Source organism: Lepus europaeus, chromosome X (genome assembly GCF_033115175.1).
Source record: "Lepus europaeus isolate LE1 chromosome X, mLepTim1.pri, whole genome shotgun sequence".
NCBI lineage: Eukaryota > Metazoa > Chordata > Mammalia > Lagomorpha > Leporidae > Lepus > Lepus europaeus.
Genome location: NC_084850.1, coordinates 96,869,850 through 96,891,577, shown reverse-complemented (window position 1 = coordinate 96,891,577; position 21,728 = coordinate 96,869,850). Strand labels below are relative to the sequence as shown.

Genomic DNA, 21,728 nt, shown 5'->3' with positions numbered 1-21,728 from the left:
ATGGAAATAAACACAACAATATCCTGTATATTAGATACTTACACATGAAATACTTAAATAGAAAAATACATACAGGGCTTATATGTTTAAAATTATGAGAGTTTTACACAAAAGAAATCAAGGGACTGGCAGTATGGTGTAGTGGGTTAAGTTGCAGCCTGCTATGTCTACATCTCATATGGGTGCCAATTCCTGTCCTGATTGCTCCACTCCCAATCCAGCTTCCTGTTAATGTGCTTGGGGAAGCAACAGAAGATGGCCCAAGTGCTTGGGACCCTGCACCCACGTGGAAGACCAAGAAGAATCTCCTGGATCCTGGCTTCATACCGGCCCAGTTCCGGCCACTGGGGCCACTGGGAGAATGAACCAGTGGGAGGAAGACCTCTCTCTCTGATTCTCCCTCTCTCTCTGCTGTGAGTGTGTGTAACTCTGCCTTTCAAATAAATAATTAAATCTTTAAAAAAAGAAAGTAATCAAAGAAGACCTCGATAGAGAGGCAAACCATATTCATGGATTCAATGACTCACGAAATTCATCTATATATTTAGCATAATTCTAATCAAGAGCCCAAGATTTTTCTTTGGTAAATATAAGGCTATTCTAAAATTTACACAGAAAGGCAAACAAACTTATAAAATTGGAGGATCACTAGCCAATTTAAAGGTTTACTATAAATCTACACTATTCAAGAATGTGTGCTATTGGTGGAAGGATAGACATGAACAAAAGACAGTCCAGAAATAGCCTCATACAAGTATGACCAGTTGATTACTGACAAAAGTGAAAAGGCAACTGAATGGATAAGATAGTTTTCTCCATAAACTGTTGAAATAACTGAGCATCCATATACAAAAAAAAATTTAAAACTACTACATTGTACACAGAAATGAACTAAAAAAGGATGATCTGCCCTAAATGTGAAGTGAAGAACTATATAACTTTTAAAACAAAGCAGGAAAAAATTCTCATTCCCATAGTTAGGCAAAGTATTCTTATATATGAGATCAAAAGCATGATCTATAAAAGATAAAAATTGATGAAAATTAAAAACTTTATTCTTTTTTTTTTTAATTTTTGACAGGCAGAGTGGACAGTGAGAGAGAGACAGAGAGAAAGGTCTTCCTTTTGCCGTTGGTTCACCCTCCAATGGCCGCCGCGGCTGGCGCGCTGCAGCCTGCGCACCGCGCTGTTCCGATGGCAGGAGCCAGGTGCTTCTCCTGGTCTCCCATGGGGTGCAGGTCCCAAGGACTTGGGCCATCCTCCACTGCACTCCCTGGCCACAGCAGAGAGCTGGCCTGGAAGAGGGGCAACCAGGACAGGATCGGTGCCCCGACCGGGACTAGAACCCGGTGTGCCGGTGCCGCAAGGCAGAGGATTAGCCTAGTGAGCCACGGCGCCGGCCAACTTTATTCTGTAATAGATGTTGTTAAAAGAATTAATAGAGGGCCGGCCCTGTGGTGCAGCAGGTTAAACCTCCACCTACAACACAAGCATATCATATCAGAGCACTGGTCAAGTCTCAGCTGCTCCAATTCCAACTCAGCTCCTTGTCAATGCACCTGGCAAAGCAGAGGAAGATGTCCCAAATACTCTGGCCCCTGCCCATTCATATGGGACACTCAGATGGAGTTCTGGGCTCCTGGCTTTGGCCTGGCCCAGCCCCAACCATAACAGTCATTCGAGGAGTGAATCAGTGGATTAAAGATCTTTTTCTGTCTCTCCCTCTTTCTTTATAACTCTGATTTTCAAATAAATAATATAAATATTAAAAATTAATAGAGTAGAAAATATTTTCAAACCAGACACCTGATAAAAGACTTGTATACAGAACATATAAAGAATTCTCAAAACTCAACATTAAGTAAACAAACCTATTAAACAAAACAGGAAAAAGATTGCTCATGAAAAGACCATTCATCAAAGAGGAAAGAATAATTATTAGTCACTTGGAAAATGTAAATTAAAAGGAGGATAAGGTGCCACCATTGCACCTTTAGAATCACTATAAAAAATGACAATCTATTGTATAACATGATGATATGGTTAATAACATTTTATTTATTTATTTATTTATTTATTTGACAGGCAGAGTTAGACAGTGAGAGAGAGAGACAGAGAGAAAGGTCTTCCTTTTGCCGTTGGTTCACCCCCCCCAAGTGGCTGCTACAGCTGGCGCACTGCGACCAGTGCGCTGCGCTGATCCGAAGCCAGGAGCCAGGTGCTTCCTCCTGGTCTCCCACACGGGTGCAGGGCCCAAGGACCTGGGCCATCCTCCAATGCTCTCCGGGGCCACAGCAGAGAGCTGGACTGGAAGAGGAGCAACCGAGACAGAATCCAGTGCCCCAACCGGGACTAGAACCCGGGGTGCCAGCGCCACAGGCAGAGGATTAGCCTAGTGAGCCACGGCACCGGTCAATAACATTTTATTCTTGAAAATTAGTGAGAGTAGGTTCTAAGATTCTTTACCACATAAAGGAAAAGTATGTGAAGCAATGCATGTTAATTAGCTCAACTTAGCCGTTCCAAGATGTACACATATGTCAAACTGATGTGCTGTATACATAAATATATAGAAATCTTGTTTGATAAATCAAAAAATACTGTGACTATCAAGTGTCAGTTAAGAATGGAGCAATTACTCTGGGAAATGGCTTGGCAAAGTTCTTATAAAATTGGATGTGCACTTACCTACCATGTGACCAAAAATTCCACTCCTAGGTATTTACACTTGGGAACTGAATAGTGATGCTTGTACATAAATATTTATAGCAGTTCTATTCACAGCCACCAAAAACAGGAATCAATCGAACTGTCATTGAAGGGGGAATGGATAAACTGTTGCTATATCCATTCAATGAATATTATTCAGTAATAAAAAAGGAACGAGTTACTGATGTGTTAATCTTCTACAACTTAGAAGAATGTCAAGGCATTATGTGAATGGAAAAAGCCATTCTCAAAAGATTATATACTATATGATTACATTCACATGATTATTCTCTAGAAGACATAACTACTACAACAGAGAACAGACAAGTGATTGCCAGGAATTAGGGATGGAAGATTATTATTACCAAGGGATAGCATGAGAGATTTTTGGGGTAGTAAAATTGTTCTGTATTCTGATTGCCATGGTGGTCATGTAAGCCTGTGAATATGTTAAAAATCCATAGAACTGTATACACATACACACAAAAGTCAGTTTGTATGTTACCTTAAAAAGTGAAAAATCCAGTTGTAAGTATAACGCGATTTGTCAGAAATGAAAGTAACATATTTGCTTAATTTTAGTTTCATTTTGGAGGATAAATTATCAGTTGAGTTCTTTCTCCCTAATTAACATGAAATTTTGATTCTTGCTTGTTTTAAAGGCAGAAAGTGAGAGAGACAGAGATCTCCCATCCCCTGGTTCACTGCCCAAATGCCCTCCATAGCTAAGGCTGAGCCAGGCTGAAACCAGGAGACTGGAACTCAATTCAGGTTTTCCACGTGGGTGGAAGAGACCCAACTACTTGACCCATCATCTGCTGCCTCCCAGTATGCACAGTAGCATGAAGCTGGATTGGAAGCAAAGGTGGGCTCTGTCCCCAGGCACTCCGATATGGGATGTGCTGTGGCTGTCAGGCCAAATGCCCACCCCTGATTCTTGTTTTATGCAGACTCACTTTGAGTGGTCTTTTTCATTACTCATTATCATCCACCACAGAGGCTTCTTTTTATGTTATCATATACATCAAAACAAACAAACAAAGAAAACTTGGAGACATGTCAGAGTGTTAACAGCAGCAAGCTGTTCCTGGTTAATGAGATTTTAAGAGGCTTCTTTTCTTCATGTTCTAAATTTTCCAGAATGGACTTGGATTACTCTAATTATCCATACAAAAAAGGTGAAGTGCCCTTTCCACCAAGGCCTAGTAATATTTTTTGGTAAACAAACAAACAAACAAAAAAAACTAGGAAATTTTGAGGGTAAGCATGTTAAAGACAAGCAGCTCGGAGCAGAGCAATTGGGCATCACAGTAAATATCGGGAGAGCTGCTGAGGAAGGCGTGAACGGAAGAAGGCCAGCTCACCTGAGACTGTTTGAAAACATCCTTCCCAACCACATCCAGGTTTGAGGGGTCCTTAATGGAACTTACATACTCGGAGACAGCCTTGATCACCACATCACAGGGAGGAAGAACCAGCTGATGAGCTCGAACCTAGGAAAGGCAAGATAAGGAAGGGGCATTGATATTAAGGATGGACAACTAAGGAAAATGGTGAGGTGGGGTAAGATAAGGACTTCACATTCAGAAACTCCACACACACACCTATCTCAGTACAGTGCACTTGGAAAAGACCAAACAGTTGCAAAGATACTGATAACCCTTCTACACAGAAAACTACTATTTTATGTCATGCCATAATTTATCAGGTTTCTTTTGGGAGATATTTTGGCTGCTTCCAATTATTCGCCTTTAAAAATAATGTCGTGGGGCTGGCACTGTGGCATAGCAGGTAAAGCCATCACCTGCAATGCCAGCATCCCATATGGGCACTGGTTTGAGTCCTGGCTGCTCCACTTCTGATCCAGCTCACTGATGATGCACCTGCGGAAAGCGGTAGAGGATGGCCCAAGTCCTTAGGTCCCAGCACTCACATGGGAGACTTGGAGGAAGCTCCTGTTTCCTGGCTTCAGCCTGGCCCAGCCCCAGTCATTGCAGCCATTTGGGAAGTGAACCAGTGGATGGAAGATCTGTCTGTCTATCCTCTCGCTGTGTAACTCTGCCCTCCAAGAAATAAATCAATATTTCAAAAATAAATGAATAAAAGGAATGTTGTAATGTGCGGACCATGTTTAGATCCCATTTGAAGTAACCTCATAAAGATTTTTTTTTAAGATTCAATCAAGAAATATGAAAATTGAATGGATATTAAGATAGTATCAGGACCTAGCATTCATTTTCTAGGGATAATAATGGCATGGTGCTTATGTAAGAAAGTGCCCAAGTGTTTCAGTGATGTATACGTAAGAATGCCTAAGTGACATGACTTGAAATCTGCTGTGTGCTTTGAATTACACTAGCAACAACAATAAAACCCAGAAGGTACGGCAAAATCTTGATAACTGTTGAATCTGGAAGATGTTACAATGGTGATTCACTGTACTATTATACCCCTTTCCCTTCTTTCATGATACTTGAAATTGTTAAAGAGATATAAATGGTACTGCTATGATGAAATGTGGGTATAACTTGCTGTCCATTTTCCAATCATTTAATTACAAGCTCCCTCAAACTGTCATTGCTGAGTCAGGGCAATTCAACAATTTCAATATGAACTGTTTTGCTAAAAGGTGACTATCATTCATTCCTTTAAAAAAATATTTACTGTGTGCTATGTACCAAGCACTGTCCTAGGTACCAGAGATATAGCAGTGAACAAGACAAGACAAAAACTCCTTCCCTTGTGGGAGTTTAAATTCTATTTGTAGCTGTGCTGGGATGGGATGAAGGGAGTTTAAAAAAGGAAAATAAAGATGAAAACTACATAGTGTGATAAAGGGAGATAAGTGCTTTAAAGAAAATATAAAATAGAGAAGTGGCTAGGGAATGTGAGTGTGTATGTGTGTGTGTGCACATGTGCATGTGTGCCCATGATTTTAAAGAGTGTGAACAGGAAGGCCTCACTGGGCAAATGACATTTGTGAAGACATCTAGGAGTGGGAAATTAGTTATGTGGGAAGAAAAAGCATTTTAAGTAGAGGGACTGCTAAATGCAAAGATCCTCAGAGCGAAAGAGGAGATGAGATCAGAGATAGCACAGGGGCCCAGACAATACAGGGCTTTGTAACCAGGGTAAGGATTTGGTAGGTGACATGAAGAGGCACTGGAAGATCTGTAATAGAGAAGTGACAGGATATGAGTCAGTCATTTTTTTTAAAAGATGCACTCTGCTGATATGTTCAGAATATATGAAAGTAGGGAGAGAGGAAGCAGAAAACCAACAGTTAACAAGCTATTATCCTAATCCCAGCAAATGGGGCTGGGATTGTGGGCAGCAGACTAACCCTGTGAGCCTGGCATCCCCCAGGGGAGTGCTGGTTCAAGCCCAGGTTGCTTGGCTTCCAATGTGGCCAGAAAGGTAGCAGATGACAGCCCAAGTACTTGGACCCCTGCCACCCATGTGGGAGACCCAGATGGAGTTGCTGGTCGTTGTGGCCGTTTGGGAAGTGAACCAATAGAACAGCTCACTCGCTCTCGCTCTCTCTCGCTCGCTCTCTCTTTCAAATAAATAAATACATATATCTTTAAAATAACAACAATAAACAAGTAACGGTGGCTTGGCCAGGGTAGCAGTGGGGGAAATGGTGAGCAGCCGGTATAATTTGAAGGGAGGTGGAACCAAAATGGTGACTCCCTCCACGCAGAGAAAGCAGTGTGAACAGCTGGACAACACATCATGGCACCTTCACAAGTACTCCTGAAGCCAGGTGAGAGAGCACAGTGCCTTGCCTTGTTAGAATCATAAGCATTGTCCCACTGAAGAAAGCAGCAAGGAAAGAGTGGACTGTGCTAACCTTGCCCCAGATCCAAAGAACACGGCATGGAGAGACACTCCTGCTTGGGAAAGGGACAGCAGATTGAAGCCCAGTGTCAGGCCCACCGTGCAAAAATTCCATCGCACCGAGCTCCCCTCTGCTGCCCCTAAGGCCCAGAAACCCAAGAGTATTAGGCGGTTCCGCCCCTCCCCCAACAGCCTACAGAAAGCCAAAGTGCAGCAATGCCGAGAGGCCAGAAGAGGGAGCTCAGGATCGCTCCTGGCAGCTCAGAGCCAGGCCTGCTGCACAGAGACCTGCACTTGATCAAGCCTCTAGCTCTCAGCCAGTATTCCCTTGCAAGGCATCACATGGAGACCTACGCTTCAGGGGGTTGGGCTCATTTGGGCAGATATGACTGCCAGCCTCTAGAGGGCTTGTTGGAAACCCTGAGGACTTTATAGGGACCTGTGACTGTGGGAGCCTGAGGCCATGGGCTACTTTCAACACTTTCCTGCAACCATGGGCAGCAAGGGGCCAGGGAAGTGTGATCCTGACAGTGTCTGTCCCACAGCAGGTCCCTGTGGACACAGGCTCTGGACTTAGCCCTGTAGCAGGCAGCACCTTGCACCCTGGTGAGATACACTAGTTTTGGAGTGTAGCACCATCAGCTTCTTGCAGCCCTGCTGTGCAACCCTGAGATTGCACAGGGCCGGGTAACTGTGAGATTCAGGTGTGATCCATCTAGGGCCTGCCTGAGTAGCTGAGGGGCTGCCCCATCACACCCCCTACAATCTTGGGCAAGCAGCAAGGAATCACAGGACTGTTTGGAGACGCAGTGGCAGGCTGGTAAAATCCAGCATGGAACAGATCCTAACAGTCCCTGTCTCCAGGACAGTGCTGGCAGGCAGAGCCTGTGCACATGCTTTGGGGCCCACCCAGCGCATATCCGGGTTGGGAGCTCTTATATCCCAGCCAGCATCAGTGGTAGCCGGTGGGTGTCACATCGGGCACTGAGCATGTCTCGGCAGCCAACAGCTCACCGCAGTGTGAGTTTGTTCCTACCTCCAGGCTGCACTGCTCTTGGTGGGCTGAGGGTTCCAGATGTGGTACAGAATCATGGCGTTCGTGGGCAGAGGACAAGGAGTCTGAGACTACCACAGGCCCAGGAAGAGGCGTGTAGGGACACGCTACTCATTTTCAGGTACCTCCTGAGTCCTATTGAACAATACATCAACTGTAGGTTGCAGGTAAACTTGAGTTTGAAGAGCACTGTGAAAATGACTCAGCAAGAACATATCAACAGTGGACCTGAGGCAAACCATGATGTGGGGTACTATCTAGTGTAGAAATAGCAGAAGTATCCATGGGCTCAGAGAAAATAATCAGTCTGCTTAGAATTTCTAGAAGGGCGGCCCGAGACAACGCCAGATTCCTAAAAGCTAATCCTTCAATGTGCGGAGGATGTCGCACCCCAATAAGCATCAGGAACTTCCAGGGAACCATGACCTCACCAAAACAGCAAGACAACCAGCCACCTAGGAATTGAAATTTCCAAATGCTTGAAGATCTCAAACTAGCTGTTTTAAGGAAACTCAACAAAATAAATGAGAATACAGAGAAATGATTCAATATTCTAATAGATTCAGTAAAAATGAAATTGAACAAAATAAAGCAGGAATTCTTCAATTGAAAAGTGAAATGAAAAATACGATACTATACTGAGGAAAAAATTACCAATCAAAAATACTATAGGGGGCAGGCGCTGTAGCGTAGCAGGTAAAGCCACCGTGTGCAGTACTGGCATCTCATATGGGTGCTGGTTCAAGATCCACCTGCTCCACTTCCGATCCAGTCCTCTGCTATGGCCTGGGAAAGCAGTAGAAGATGGCCCAAGTCCTTGGGCCCCTGCATCCACGTGGGAGACCCAGAAGAAGCTTCTGACTCCTGGCTTCAGGTCAGCACAGCTTCAGCTGTTGCGGCCAATTGGAGAGTGAACCAGTGGGTGGAAGTAAATAAATATTTGAAAGGCAGAGTTACAGAGAGGCAGAAAGAGAGAGAGAGATCTTCCATCCACTGGTTCAATCCCCAGTTGGCTGCAACAGCTGGAGCTGTGCTGATCTGTAGCCAGGAGCCAGAAGCTTCTTCCCGGTCTCCCACGTGGGTGCAGGGGCCCAAGGACTTGGGCCATCTTCTACTGCTTTCCCAGGTCATAGCAGAAGATTGGATTGGAAGTGGCTAGGACTCAAACTGGTGTCCATATGACATACCAGCACTGCAGGCAGCAGCTTTACCTGCCTTGCCACAATGCCAGCCCTTTGTTATAGCTTAAAGAATTTTTTTGTATCTCTCTGGTAACATAAAGCAAAAACCTATAACAGACTTATCAAAAAATATATAAAGAATCAAAGTATACCACTAGAGAAAACCACTTAATCACAAATGAAGATGATAAGAGAAGGACAAAGAAAGGAACAACAATAAAAATACAAAGCAAGTATCAATATGGTAGTAGTAAGATCATATGTAATAATAATTACCTTATCTGTCAACGGACTAAATTCGCCAATTAAAAGAATGACTGAACGAATTTAAAGAACAGTACCCAACTATATATTGCTTACAAGAAATTCACTTTAGCTATACAGAACAAAAGTGAAAGGATAGAACAGGATATTCCATGAAAATGGAACTCAAGAGGCTGGTGCTATGGCGCAGTGGGTTAAAGCCCTGGCCTGCAATGCCAGCATCCCATATGGGTGCTGGTTCAAGTCCCAGCTGCTCCACTTTCAATCCAGCTCCCTGCTAATGTGCCTGGTAAAGCAGCAGAGGATGGCCCAAATCTTGGGCCCCGGCACCCATGTGGGAGATGCAGAAGAAACCCCTGGCTCCTGGCTTTGGATCAGCTCAGCTCTGGCCATCGAGGGCATTTGAGGAATGAACCAGAGGATGGCAAACCCCTCTCTCTCTCTCTCACTCTTGCTCTCGCTCTCTCTCTACCTCTCTAACTCTTTCAAATAAATCTTAAAACTATTTAAAAAGAATGGAACTCAAAAGAAAGCAGGAGTAGCCATATTTCTATCAGATAAAGTAGATTTTAAATCAAAAGCAGTAACAAGAGAACTGGAAGGTCTTTATATAACTATAATAAAGAACTCAATTAGCAAGAGGAAGTAACACTTATATATTATATGCACCCAATGTTAGAGCACCCAAATACATAAAGCAAACATTTATTTATTTGAAAAGAATAATTACAGAAAGAGGGAGAGAAAGAGAGAGACATGGAGTAGCCTTGACTAAAAACCAGAACCCAGTATGGGATGCTGGTGGTACAGGCAGTGGCTTACCTCATTTGCTCCCATAAAGTAAATACTAGTATACCTAAAGGAAGAGAGAGAGGGGCCAGCACTGTGATGTAGCAGGTAAGCTGCTGCCTGCAGTGCCAGCATCCCATATGGGCACCAGTTCAAGTCCTGGCTGCTCTACTTCCAATCCAGCTCTCCGCTATGGCCTGAGAAAGCAGTAGAAGATGGCTCAAGCACTTGGGCATCCGGGCTCCTGGCTTCAGATCAGTGCAGCTCCAGCTGTAGCAGCCATCTAGGGAGTGAACCAGTGAATGAAGATCTCTCCCTCTCTCTGCCTTTGCTTCTGCCTCTCTCTAACTCTGCCTTTCAAATAAATAAATAAACTTTCTAAAAAGCCAACTATTAAAAAAAGGAAGAGATAGACTAGAATACAATAATGGTAGAGGACTTTAACATCCTACTTTTAGAAGTGGACAGATCATCCAGATAGAAAAATCATCAAAGTAGTAGAGGTAAATGATAACCTTGATCAATGGAACCACCAAACATCTACAGAACTTTCCATCCAACCTCAGCAGAATATGCATTCTTCTCAGCGGCACATGGAACATTTTAAAGGATAGATCATATGAAAGGTAACAAAACATGTCTCAATGAATTTAAAAGAATAGAAATCATATAGAGTATCTTATGATCACAATGCACTAAAACTATATTCAGTAACAATAAAAACTTTGGGAACTACACAAATACATGGAAATTAAACAAGTCAATTCTGAACAATCAGTGAATCAAGGAGGAAATTAAAACATTTTTAAATGAATGAAAGTAGAAATACAACATACCAAAACTTATGTGTATAGCAAAAGCAGTATGAAGAGGGAAGTTTATGGCAATCAATGCTTGCATTTCAAACAACTTATTGCAAGTATCTCAAGGAACTAGAAAAACAGAACAGATCAAACCCAAAATTGGTGGAAGGAAAGAAATAATGAAACTCAGAGCATGGGGCCAGCGCTGTGGAGTAGCAGATGAAGCCGCCGGCTGCAGTGCCGGCATCCCACATGGGTGCCGGTTCTAGTCCCAGCTGCTCCGCTTCCCACTCAGCTCTCTGCTATGGCCTGGGAAAGCAGTAGAAGATGGCCCAAGTCCTTGGGTCCCTGCACCCACATGGGAGACCCAGAAGAAGCTCGTGGCTCCTGGCTTCAGATTGGCAAAGCTCTGGCTGTTGAAGCCAGTTGGGGAATGAGCCAGCAGATAGAAGACCTCTCTCTCTCTCTCTCTCTCTTGGCCTCCCCTTCTCTCTGTAATTGTGACTTTCAAATAAATAATCTTAAAAAAAAATCAGGCCGGCGCCACGGCTCACTAGGCTAATCCTCCGCCTGCTGCACCAGCACCCTGGGTTCTAGTCCCAGTTGGGGTACCGGTTCTGTCCCAGTTGCTCCTCTTCCAGTCCAGCTCTCTGCTGTGGCCCGGGAAGGCAGTGGAGGATGGCCCAGGTACTTGGGCCCTGCACCCACAGGGAAGACCAGGAGGAGGCACCTGGCTCCTGGCTTCGGATTGGCACAGTGTGCTGGCTGCAGCGGCCATTTGGGGGTGAACCAATGGAAGGAAGACCTTTCTCTCTGTCTCTCCCTCTCACTGTCTAACTCCGCCTGTCAAGAAATAAAAAAGGAAAAAAAAAAAACTCAGAGCACAAATAAATGACGCAAGAGACTTAAAATAACAATGGTATAAAAAATGAAATAAAAAGCTTGTGGCCGGCGCCGTGGCTCACTGGGCTAATCCTCCACCTAGTGGTGCCGGCACACTGGGTTCTAGTCCCGGTTGGGGCACCGGATTCTGTCCCGGTTGCTCCTCTTCCAGGCCAGCTCTCTGCTGTGGCCCAGGAGTGCAGTGGAGGATGGCCCAAGTGCTTGGGCCCTGTACCCCATGGGAGACCAGGAGAAGCACCTGGCTCCTGCCTTCAGATCAGCGTGGTGCGCCGGCCGCGGTGGCCATTGGAGGGTGAACCAACGGCAAAGGAAGACCTTTCTCTCTGTCTCTCTCTCTCACTGTCCACTTTGCCTGTCAAAAACAAAACAAAACAAAACAAAAAAGCTTGTTCCTTGAAAAGATAAAGAAAATTGATAAACTCTTGGCTAGATTAACCAAGAAAAAAGAGAAGACTCAAATGCATAGAATCAAAGATGAAAATGGAGACATTCTGACTGATACCACCGAAATACAAAGGATTAAGAGGTTACTATGAACAACTATATGGCAACAAATTCAATCAGCTAGAAGAAAGTGACAAATTCTTGGACATACACCTTACCAAGATTGAATCTTGAGGAAATAAAACAACTAAGCAGATCAGTAATGAGAAGTGAGATGGAATCAGTAATTAAAAACATCTCCCCTGGCTGGTGCCGTGGCTCAATAGGCTAATCCTCCACCTGCAGCGCCGGCACACCAGGTTCTAGTCCCGGTTGGGGCGCCGGATTCTGTCCCGGTTGTTCCTCTTCCAGTCCAGCTCTTTGCTGTGGCCTGGGAAGGCAGTGGAGGATGGCCCAAGTGCTTGGCCCTGCACCCACATGAGAGACCAGGAGGAAGCACCTGGCTCCTGGCTTTGGATCAGCGCGGCACGCTGGCTGCAGCACACCAGCCATAGCGGCCATTTGGGGGGGTGAACCAACGGAAGGAAGACCTTTCTCTCTCTCTCTCTCTCTCTCTCACTGTCTAACTCTGCCTGTCAAAAAACAAAACAAAACAAAAAAACAAACTCCCCATCAAAGAGAACCCCAGGACCAGATGGACTCACAGCTGAATGCTACTAAACATTTAAAGAATTAACATGAATTGTTCTTATATTATTTTAAAATTGAACAGGAGTTCCAAATTCATTCTAAGATATCAATATTACCTGGATATCAAAACTAGACAAGGGAGGCCAGCACTGTGGTGCAGTAAGTTAATCCACTACTTGCTGTGTCAGCATGCCATACGGGCGCCAGTTCGAGTCCCGGCTGCTCCACTTCTGATCCAGCTCTCTGATATGGCCTGGGATAGCAGTAGAAGATGGCCCAAGTGCTTGGGCCCTTGCACCCTTGTGGGAGACTCAGAAGAATCTCCTAGCTTCAGATCGGCTTGGCTCTGGCCATTGCAGCCATTTGGGGAGTGAACCACTGGAAGGAAGACCTTTCTCTCTGTCTCTCCCTCTCACTGTCTGTAAATCTACCTCTCAAATAAATAAAAGTCTTTAAAAAAAGAACACCAGACAAGGATACAACAAAAAGGAAAGCTACAGGCCAAGATCCTTAATGAACATCAATGCAAAAATACTAGTAAATCAAATCTAATAGGATATTAGAAAACTTAACACGGATCATGTGGGATTCATTGTAGAGGTGTAATGAGTATGCAACATATGCAAATTGAAAAATGTGATATACCATATTAACAGAATGAGGAATAAAGTTACATAATCATTTCAATAACAGCAGAAAAACCGTTGAAAAAATCCCATATCCCTTAATGATAAAAACTTTGACCAAATTAGGTAGAGAAACATATCTCAACATAGTAACAGCCATATATAACAAGCCAACAGCTTACATCATACTGAATCGGGGAAAGCTAAAGGCTTTCTGAGATCTGAAGCAAGATAAGGATGCCCACTTTCACCACTTTTATTCAGCATAGTACTGAAGTCCTAAGTAGAGCAATTAGACAAAAGAACGAAAGAAAGGGCATCTAAACTGGAAAGGAAGAAATCAAATTGTCTTTATTTGCAGATGACATGATTTTATTTATAGAAAACTCCCAAGATTCCACCAAAAAGCTATTGGAACTAATAAAAAAAATCAAGACAGTTGCAGAATACAAAAGTAAAGTACAAAAATCAGAAGCATTGTTATGAATCAGCTGAAAAAGAAATCAAGAAAGTAATCCCATTTCCAGTACCTACAAAAACATACCTGGTAATAAATTTAACCAAAGAGATGAAAGATCTCTGCAATGAAAATTATAAATCATTGATGAAAGAATTGAAGAGAACACGAAGAATTGGAAACACAAATCGTATTTATGGACTGAAAGATTCAGTAGCATTAAAATGAACACACTATCCAAAGTGATTTACAGATTAAATGCAATCCCTATCAAATTCCAATGACATTTTTCATATAACTAGAAAAAAACACTAGAACAATTTATAATGACCATAAAAGACCCTGAAGAGCCAAGGCAATTGTGAGCAAAAAGAGCAAAAAGAACAAAGCAACAGGTTCAGTGATTAAAACAGAATGGTGCTGGCATAAAAAAAGAGATGCATTGATCAGTGGAACAGAATGGAGACCCTAGAAATAAACCCATACATCCACAGCCAACTGATCTTTGACGAAGATGCTAAAAATATGCAACCCAAAAAAGATAGTATTTTTAATGAACGATGCTGAGAAAATTGGATATCTGATTGCAGAAGAATGAAACTAGACTCCTATCTCTCACTATGTACAAAAATCAACTCAAGGGGTCGGCATTGTAGCACAGCGAGTTAAGCCACTGTCTTCAGTGCTGGCATCCCTTATGGGTGCCAGTTCAAGTCCCAGCAGCTCCACTTCCAATTCAGCTTCCTGCTAGCGCACCTGGGAAAGCAGCAGAAAGTAGCAGATGATGGTCCAAGTCCTTGGGTACCTATACCCACGTGGGACACCCAGAAGAAGCTTCTGGCTCCTGGTTTCAGCCTGGCCCAGCCCTAACTATTGCAGCCATTTGAGGATTGAACCCAGCAGATGGAAGATCTCTCTCTCTTTCTCCCTCTCTGTAACTCTGCCTTTCAAATAAAATAAATAAATCTTTTTAAAAAAATCAACTGAAATTGGCTTGAAGACCTAAATATGAGACCTGAAATTCTGAAACTAAAGGAAAACATAGGCAAGCAGCTGGCACTGTGGTAAGGCACATTAAGTGGCTGCTTGTAACAATGTATCCCATATTGGAGTGCAGGTTCAAGTCCCAGCTTCTCAGCTGCTGATTCAGCTCCCTGTTAATGTGCCGGAAAGACAGCAGAAAATGACCTAAGTACTTGGGCCCTTGGCTATTGCAGGCATTTGGAGAGTGAACCAGCAGACAGAAGATGTTTCTGTGTGTCTCTGTGTGTGTGTTTGTGTGTGTGTCTTTCTCTGTTGTTCTACCTTTCAAATAAATAAATATATTTTTAAAGAGGGAAAACACAATAGGACATCAGAATGGGCAAGGAGTTTCTAGATCAGACACCAAAAGCACAGGAAACAAAAGATAAAATAGAAAAATGAGATTATATCAACCTAGAAAACTTTTACACAGCAAAGGAAACAATCAACAGAGACAACCTTCAAATGGCAAAAAAAAAATATTTACAAGCTATAGCAAGTGATTAATATTCAGAATACAAAAGGAACTTGATTCAAAAGCAAAAAAGAAACCCAAATAATCCAATTTAAAAATGAGCAGATCTAAATAAACATTTCTAAAGGAAGACATACAAATGGCCAACAGGTACAAGTAAACATGCTCAACATCACTGATGACCAGGGAAATGCAAATGAAAAGCACAAGGAGAGATCCTCACTCTAGTAAGGTTGGCTTTTATTAAAAAGACAAAAGACAGTAAGTGCTTAGGAGGATGTGGAGAAAAACGAACCTTTCACATTGTTGGTGGGAATGTAAATTAGTATAGACGTTGTGGAAAACACTATGGAGGTTCCCCAAAACACTATGGAGGTTCCCCAAAATATTAAAAATAGAACTAGGCCGGCGCCGCGGCTCACTAGGCTAATCCTCCGCCTTGCGGTGCCGGCACACCGGGTTCTAGTCCCGGTCGGGGCACCGGATTCTGTCCCGGTTGTCCCTCTTCCAGGCCAGCTCTCTGCTGTGGCCAGGGAGTGCAGTGGAGGATGGCCCAAGTCCTTGGGCCCTGCACCCCATGGGAGACCAGGAGAAGCACCTGGCTCCTGCCTTCGGATCAGCGCGGTGCGCCGGCCGCAGCGCGCTGGCCGCGGCGGCCATTGAAGGGTGAACCAACGGCAAAGGAAGACCTTTCTCTTTGTCTCTCTCTCTCTCACTGTCCACTCTGCCTGCCAAAAAAAAAATAGAACTACCATATGATCCAGCATATCCACTCCTGGGTATATAGCCAAAGAAAATGAAATCCATCTATCAAAGAACCATCTGCATTCTCACATTTCTTGCAGCACTATTCATAATAGCGAAGAAATGGAAACAGCCTAAGTGTCTGTCCACCAATAAATGGATAAAGAAAATGTGGTACATATACACAATGAAATATTACTGAATCATAAAAATGGATGAAATCTTGTCATTTACAACAACATGAATGGAATTGGAGGTCATAATGTTAAGTGAAATGATCCAGACACAGAAAGACAAACATCACATGATCTCACTCCTATCCTATGTGTAGTCTAAATAATAGATGATTTCATAGAAGTTAAAAATATATTAGTCATTACCACAGGCTGGGGAGGGAAGTGGGAAGGGAAGGATGGAGCAATGTTCATTGATGGGGATGGGTAGTAGGTTAGCGCTAGATAGGAATAAGAAGTTGTGGAGTTCTATGGCACAGTAGAGTGACAATACATAATCTTAATGTACTGTATATTTCTCTATTTTAAAAAACTAGAAGATAAGATTTCAAATGCTTTCACTATTAACAAATGTTAAATGCCTGATTGGATATTACACAATCCCTGATTGGATATTACACCAGGTGTACATGTGTAACATGTACCAAAATATCACATAATACCACATAAATATGCACAATCTTTATATCTGTTAACATTTTTAAAAAATGTTTAAAACTGAAATAAATAGAAGGAAGCTCTGATGGTATCTGCTAACAAATGACATATAGGGAGTGAGGAAGAGAGGAGGTGGGATGATCCCAAGGATTTTAGTCTAAAAAACTTGAAGATTGAAGTTGTCATTAATGAATGTGAGGAGGTCTGAGAAAGGAGCAGGCTTAGGGGAAAGATCAGGAATTGCCATTGGGACATATGACTTCAAGATGCCTATGACATGAAAAAGAAGATGTTCAGTAGGCAGTTAGATACTAGAATCCAGAGTTCAAGGGAGAGGTCAGAGCTGGAGACACAAACTTAGGAATCCTCAATGGGCAGATGGTAGTCAGTCATGAGACTTGATGAGATAAATATGTGTGTAAACAGAAAAGAGAAGGGAGGCCAGCGCCGTGGCTCAACAGGCTAATCCTCTGCCTTGCGGCGCTGGCACACCGGGTTCTAGTCCCGGTCGGGGCGCCGGATTCTATCCCGGTTGCCCCTCTTCCAGGCCAGCTCTCTGCTATGGCCCAGGAAGGCAGTGGAGGATGGCCCAAGTCCTTGGGCCCTGCACCCGCATGGGAGACCAGGAGAAGCACCTGGCTCCTGGCTTCAGATCGACACGATGTGCCGGCCGCAGCGGCCATTGGAGGGTGAACCAATGGCAAAAAGGAAGACCTTTCTCTCTGTTTCTCTCTCTCACTATCCACTCTGCCTGTCAAAAAGAAAAAGAAAAAAAGAAAAGAGAAGGGAATCAGGGTAGAACTCTGGGATACTCCACAGTTAAGAATTAGAGGAGGAGCCGATGCTGTGGTATAGCGGGTAAAACTGCCACCTGTAGTGCCAGCATCCCATATGGGTGCCGCTTCAAGTCCCAGCTGCTCCATTTCTGATCCAGCTCTCTGCTATTGGCTTGGGAAACAGTAGAAGATGGCCCAAGTCCTTGGGCCCCTGCACCTGTGTGGGAGACCCGGAAGAAGTTCCTGGCTCCTGGCTTCAGATTGGCACAGCTCTGGCCATTGCGGCCAATTGGGGAGTGAACCAGCGGATGGAAGACCTCTCTCTCTCTCTCGCTCTCTCTTTGCCTCTCCTCTCTTTGTGTAACTCTGAATTTCAAACAACCAAATCTTTAAAAAAAAATTAGAAGAGGGGCAGGCATTTGGCTCAAAGGTTAAGTCATCACTTGGGATACCTGCATTTCACATCAGAGTACCTGATTCAAGTGCCAGCTACTCTGAGTCCAACCCAGCTTCCAGTTTATGCACGCCTGGGAAGTAGCAGATGATAGCTCAAGTACTAGGCTCCCTGCCACCCCTGTAGGAGGCCCAACTAAGTTCCAGGTTCCTGGCTTCAGCCTGGCCCAGCCCTGGCTATGGCAGCTATTTGGGGAGTAAACTAGGAGATGGAAGAAATATCTCTCTCTGCCTTTCAAATAAAATGGAAACAAGTTAATCGAAAAGAACTAGAGAAGAAGACACAGAAGTAGCACAGGAGATAGTAGTAGCAGTCAGCAAGTCAAGAAGGAAGCAAGAAGACAGTAATGTCCTTAAAGCCAAGTAAAGCATCAGCAACTCTGTCCAACACTGTATTTTTTTTTACAGGCAGAGTGGACAGTGAGAGAGAGAGAGACAGAGAGAAAGGTCTTCCTTTTTTCCATTGGTTCACCCCGCAATGCGCCGATCCAAAGCCAGGAGCCAGGTGTTTCCTCCTGGTCTCCCATGCGGGTGCAGGGCCCAAGGACTTGGGCCATCCTCCACTGCACTCCCGGGCCACAGGAGAGAGCTGGACTGGAAGAGGAGCAACCAGGACAGAATCCAGCGCCCCAACCGGGACTAGAACCCAGTGTGCCGGCGCCGCAGGCTGAGGATTAGCCTATTGAGCTGCGGCGCCAGCCATAATATTCCAATGCTGTATTTTTAAAGATTTATTTTATTGGAAAGGTAGAGTTACAGAGAGGCAGAAAGAGAGAGAGAGAGAGATATCTTCCATCCACTGGTTCACTCCCCAAATGGCTGCAATGGCTGGAGCTAGGCCAACCCAAAGCCAGGAGCCAGTAGCTTTATCTGGGTCTCCCATGTGGGTGCAGGGGCCCAAGCACATGGGCCATCTTCTACTGCTTTCCCAGGCCATAGAATAGAGCTGGATCAGAATTGGAGCCGCCAGGACTTGAACCAGTGTCCATATGGGATGCCAGCACTATACGCGGCGGCTTTACTCACAATGCCACAGCGCTGACCCCTGTCCGATTCTGTTGATGGTCAAGTGAGATAAAAACAGAGAGCTGGCCATTGGGCTTATTAGCGTGGGGGTTATTTGTGACCTTGTCAGGGCAATTTCAGCAAATCAGATGGAAGTGAGAACAGGGGAAGAGGAGAGTGAGCAGACAACAAGTACACACAACTCCTTGGAGGAATTTGCTATAAGAAGAAAAATGGAGCCGGCGCTTTGCTGGGGAGAATGAGGTCAAGATTGGCTGTATGCTTATACATCTGATGGCAAAGAGCCAATGAGAAGAGGAAAATGGAGGAAGAGTGGGAGAATTGCTGTACTGATATTCTTCAGGTGGCAAGACAGGATGGGATCTAGTCTAAGCGGAGTGGTTTTAGACAGGAGCATCAGCAGGTCATCCACAGTTAACTGGAGGCAAGCAGAGTGCACGTGCGCACCGGTACGTGTAGGTCAGATGAAGAGGGCTTGGGAGCTCATAGAAGTTCATGTTGCTTTCCTTTTCTCAGTGAAATAGCAGGTGTGCTCATGAATTGTGAGTGAGCCAAGGTCTACGGCCATACCACCCTGAATGCGCCAGATCTCGTCTGATCTTGGAAGCTAAGCACGGTTGGGCCTGGTTAGTACTTGGATGGGAGAGTGAGCCAATGAAGAGAAAGTACTAGTACTATATAGGCTTGGGGAGCAGGGGAGAAAGGATGAAACAGTTGTCTAGGAGAGTGAAGCAACTGGTGAAAAATAACACAGTTACCACTTACACCTCTACCAGAAGTGTATGAGGATCTCAGTCTAGCTAGAGCCCTCATAGAAGTGGGTAGATAAATGCTGCAATGCTTGCTAAACTGTTATCACACTGCTCAATGAATTCGTATGCCTGATCAGTACTGAGAGCAAACAGCTAAAAGTAATGTTATTGGCCACTGCATTTCCTTTGCAGCTAATTTTCTGCTTCTGTCCTTTTCTGATTATTTTATAACTGAGACAGTGGTATTTTTCTTCATATATTTCTTTGAGTTCTTAAGATATTAAGGGTATTGACCATAACTATTTTTATCTGTATAAATATGTGAAAGACTTGCAATTTAATGACAGATAATTATTCCATCAAAACTCCAGTTGAAGTCTGATGTCTGCTAATCTCTATAGGCAGGAAATGGGGCACATTACCTTAAGTGATGCAAGAGGATGTTCTGGTCCCAAGAGGCTCCAGTGAAAAGCAGCCAGGTCCTCATCTGGGAGAATGTGGTTACCTATAAAGTACATTGGTCATTTATCGATTATACCAAGCTTTCTTAGAACCTCCAGGCCACGAAAGGAGTCTTGGGGGAAGAAAATAATTCCATCATTCATAAAGGACGATATTCTTGATGCAATAATTACAACAGCTATGTGCTTGATTAGCTACTTTGTATCAAGTGCATTAAGTGAATCATCTTAATAATGACTTGCATAACAGTATTATTATCCCCATTTTATAGAAAAGGAAACTGAGGTTTGGACAAGTTTGGTGACTTGACCCAAGGCAGCTAGCCAATAAGTGCCCATACTAATATAAAAAGCTAGAACTGTCTCAGAGTAGGCGTTACACACAAAGTGGTTAAGATGCTGCTTGGGATACAAGCATCCCCTGTTAGCCTGATTTATACCCCACCTTCTCTGCTTCCGGGCCAGCTTCCTGCTAATACATACCCTGGGGGGCAGCAGACAATTGCTCAAGTACTTGGGTCTCTATCACCAATGTGGGAGACCTGGGTTGAGCTCCAGTTTCCTGGCTTCAGCCTGGCCCAGCCCTGGCTGTTGGAGGGCATTTGGGGAGTGAGCCAGCAGATGCAAGATCTTTTGCACTCCGTACCCCCCCCCCAGTTTTCAGATTAAATGAAAATTTTAAAAAATTAAAGATTTATTTATTTGAAAGGTAGAAGTACAGAGAGAGAAGGATATATATATATATATATATATATATACATATATATATATATATATATATATATATATATATATATATATATATATGGAGAGAGAGCGAGATAAACCTTGCATCTGCTGGTTCACTCCCTAAATGGCCACAATGGCCAGGATGTGCCAGGCTGAAGCCAGGAGCTTCATCTGGGTCTCCCACATGGGTACAGGGGCCCAGGGACTTGAGACATCATCTGCTGCTTTTTTCAGGCACATTAGCAGGGAGCTGGATTGGAAGCAGAGCAACAGGGACTAGAACCAGCACCTTATGGGATGGACACTCAACCCGCTGCCCCATAACGCTAACTCCAATAAAAAATTTTAAAAAGAAGGTAAGACTATCACACACTAAAGCTATTGCTCATCACTTAGTCACACTGCCTTCTCTAACAGCAGGCACAGTTACTGACTTTCTAATAAGTGCTGGGCATTGTATATACAAAGGAACTTCAAAACATTTGTGGAGACTGGAATTAAAAGATAAGTTTTGTGGTACAAAAAAAATTTGAAATCCATACATAGAGAGGTCTTCAAAAGGTTTGTGGAAACTGTATATTATGTACAAACTACACGTGGATTTCAGAAATGTTTTATACCAAAATAAACTTGTCTTTTAATTCTACTTTTGCATAAACTTTTTAAGTATTCTTGTATTTCATTTCATTTAACCCCACTGACACCATCATGAAGTATTACTGTTATTATTTTTATTTCACAGAGGAAGAAACAAACCAGGGAGATATGACTTCAGTGATTCTCACAAGGCTAAATTTCAAAACTTATGGTGAATCCATTAGATTTTCCAAACTCATGTTCTTTGGGATTACAGAGGAGAGGACAGACCTAAGACAAGATATTAATCTTCATGTTGTCAGTACTTAGCAAACCAACTCA

At 43.6% G+C, this 21,728-nt stretch overlaps 1 protein-coding gene across 2 annotated transcripts in view; it reads right to left on the bottom strand.

Annotated features, from left to right (window-relative positions):
• Positions 1 to 21,728, bottom strand: part of FAM120C (family with sequence similarity 120 member C) — a 113,386-nt gene that overhangs the window by 66,480 nt on the left and 25,178 nt on the right. The window contains exons 3-4 of one of the 2 annotated variants that reach the window (XM_062184469.1): positions 20,043 to 20,125; positions 4,074 to 4,202 (exon numbers count right to left, since the gene is read on the bottom strand). In XM_062184469.1, coding sequence (XP_062040453.1) covers positions 4,074 to 4,202; positions 20,043 to 20,125 — 212 coding nt within the window. The remainder of the gene's footprint in view (positions 1 to 4,073; positions 4,203 to 20,042; positions 20,126 to 21,728) is intronic. The other variant, XM_062184470.1, reaches the window with a different exon arrangement.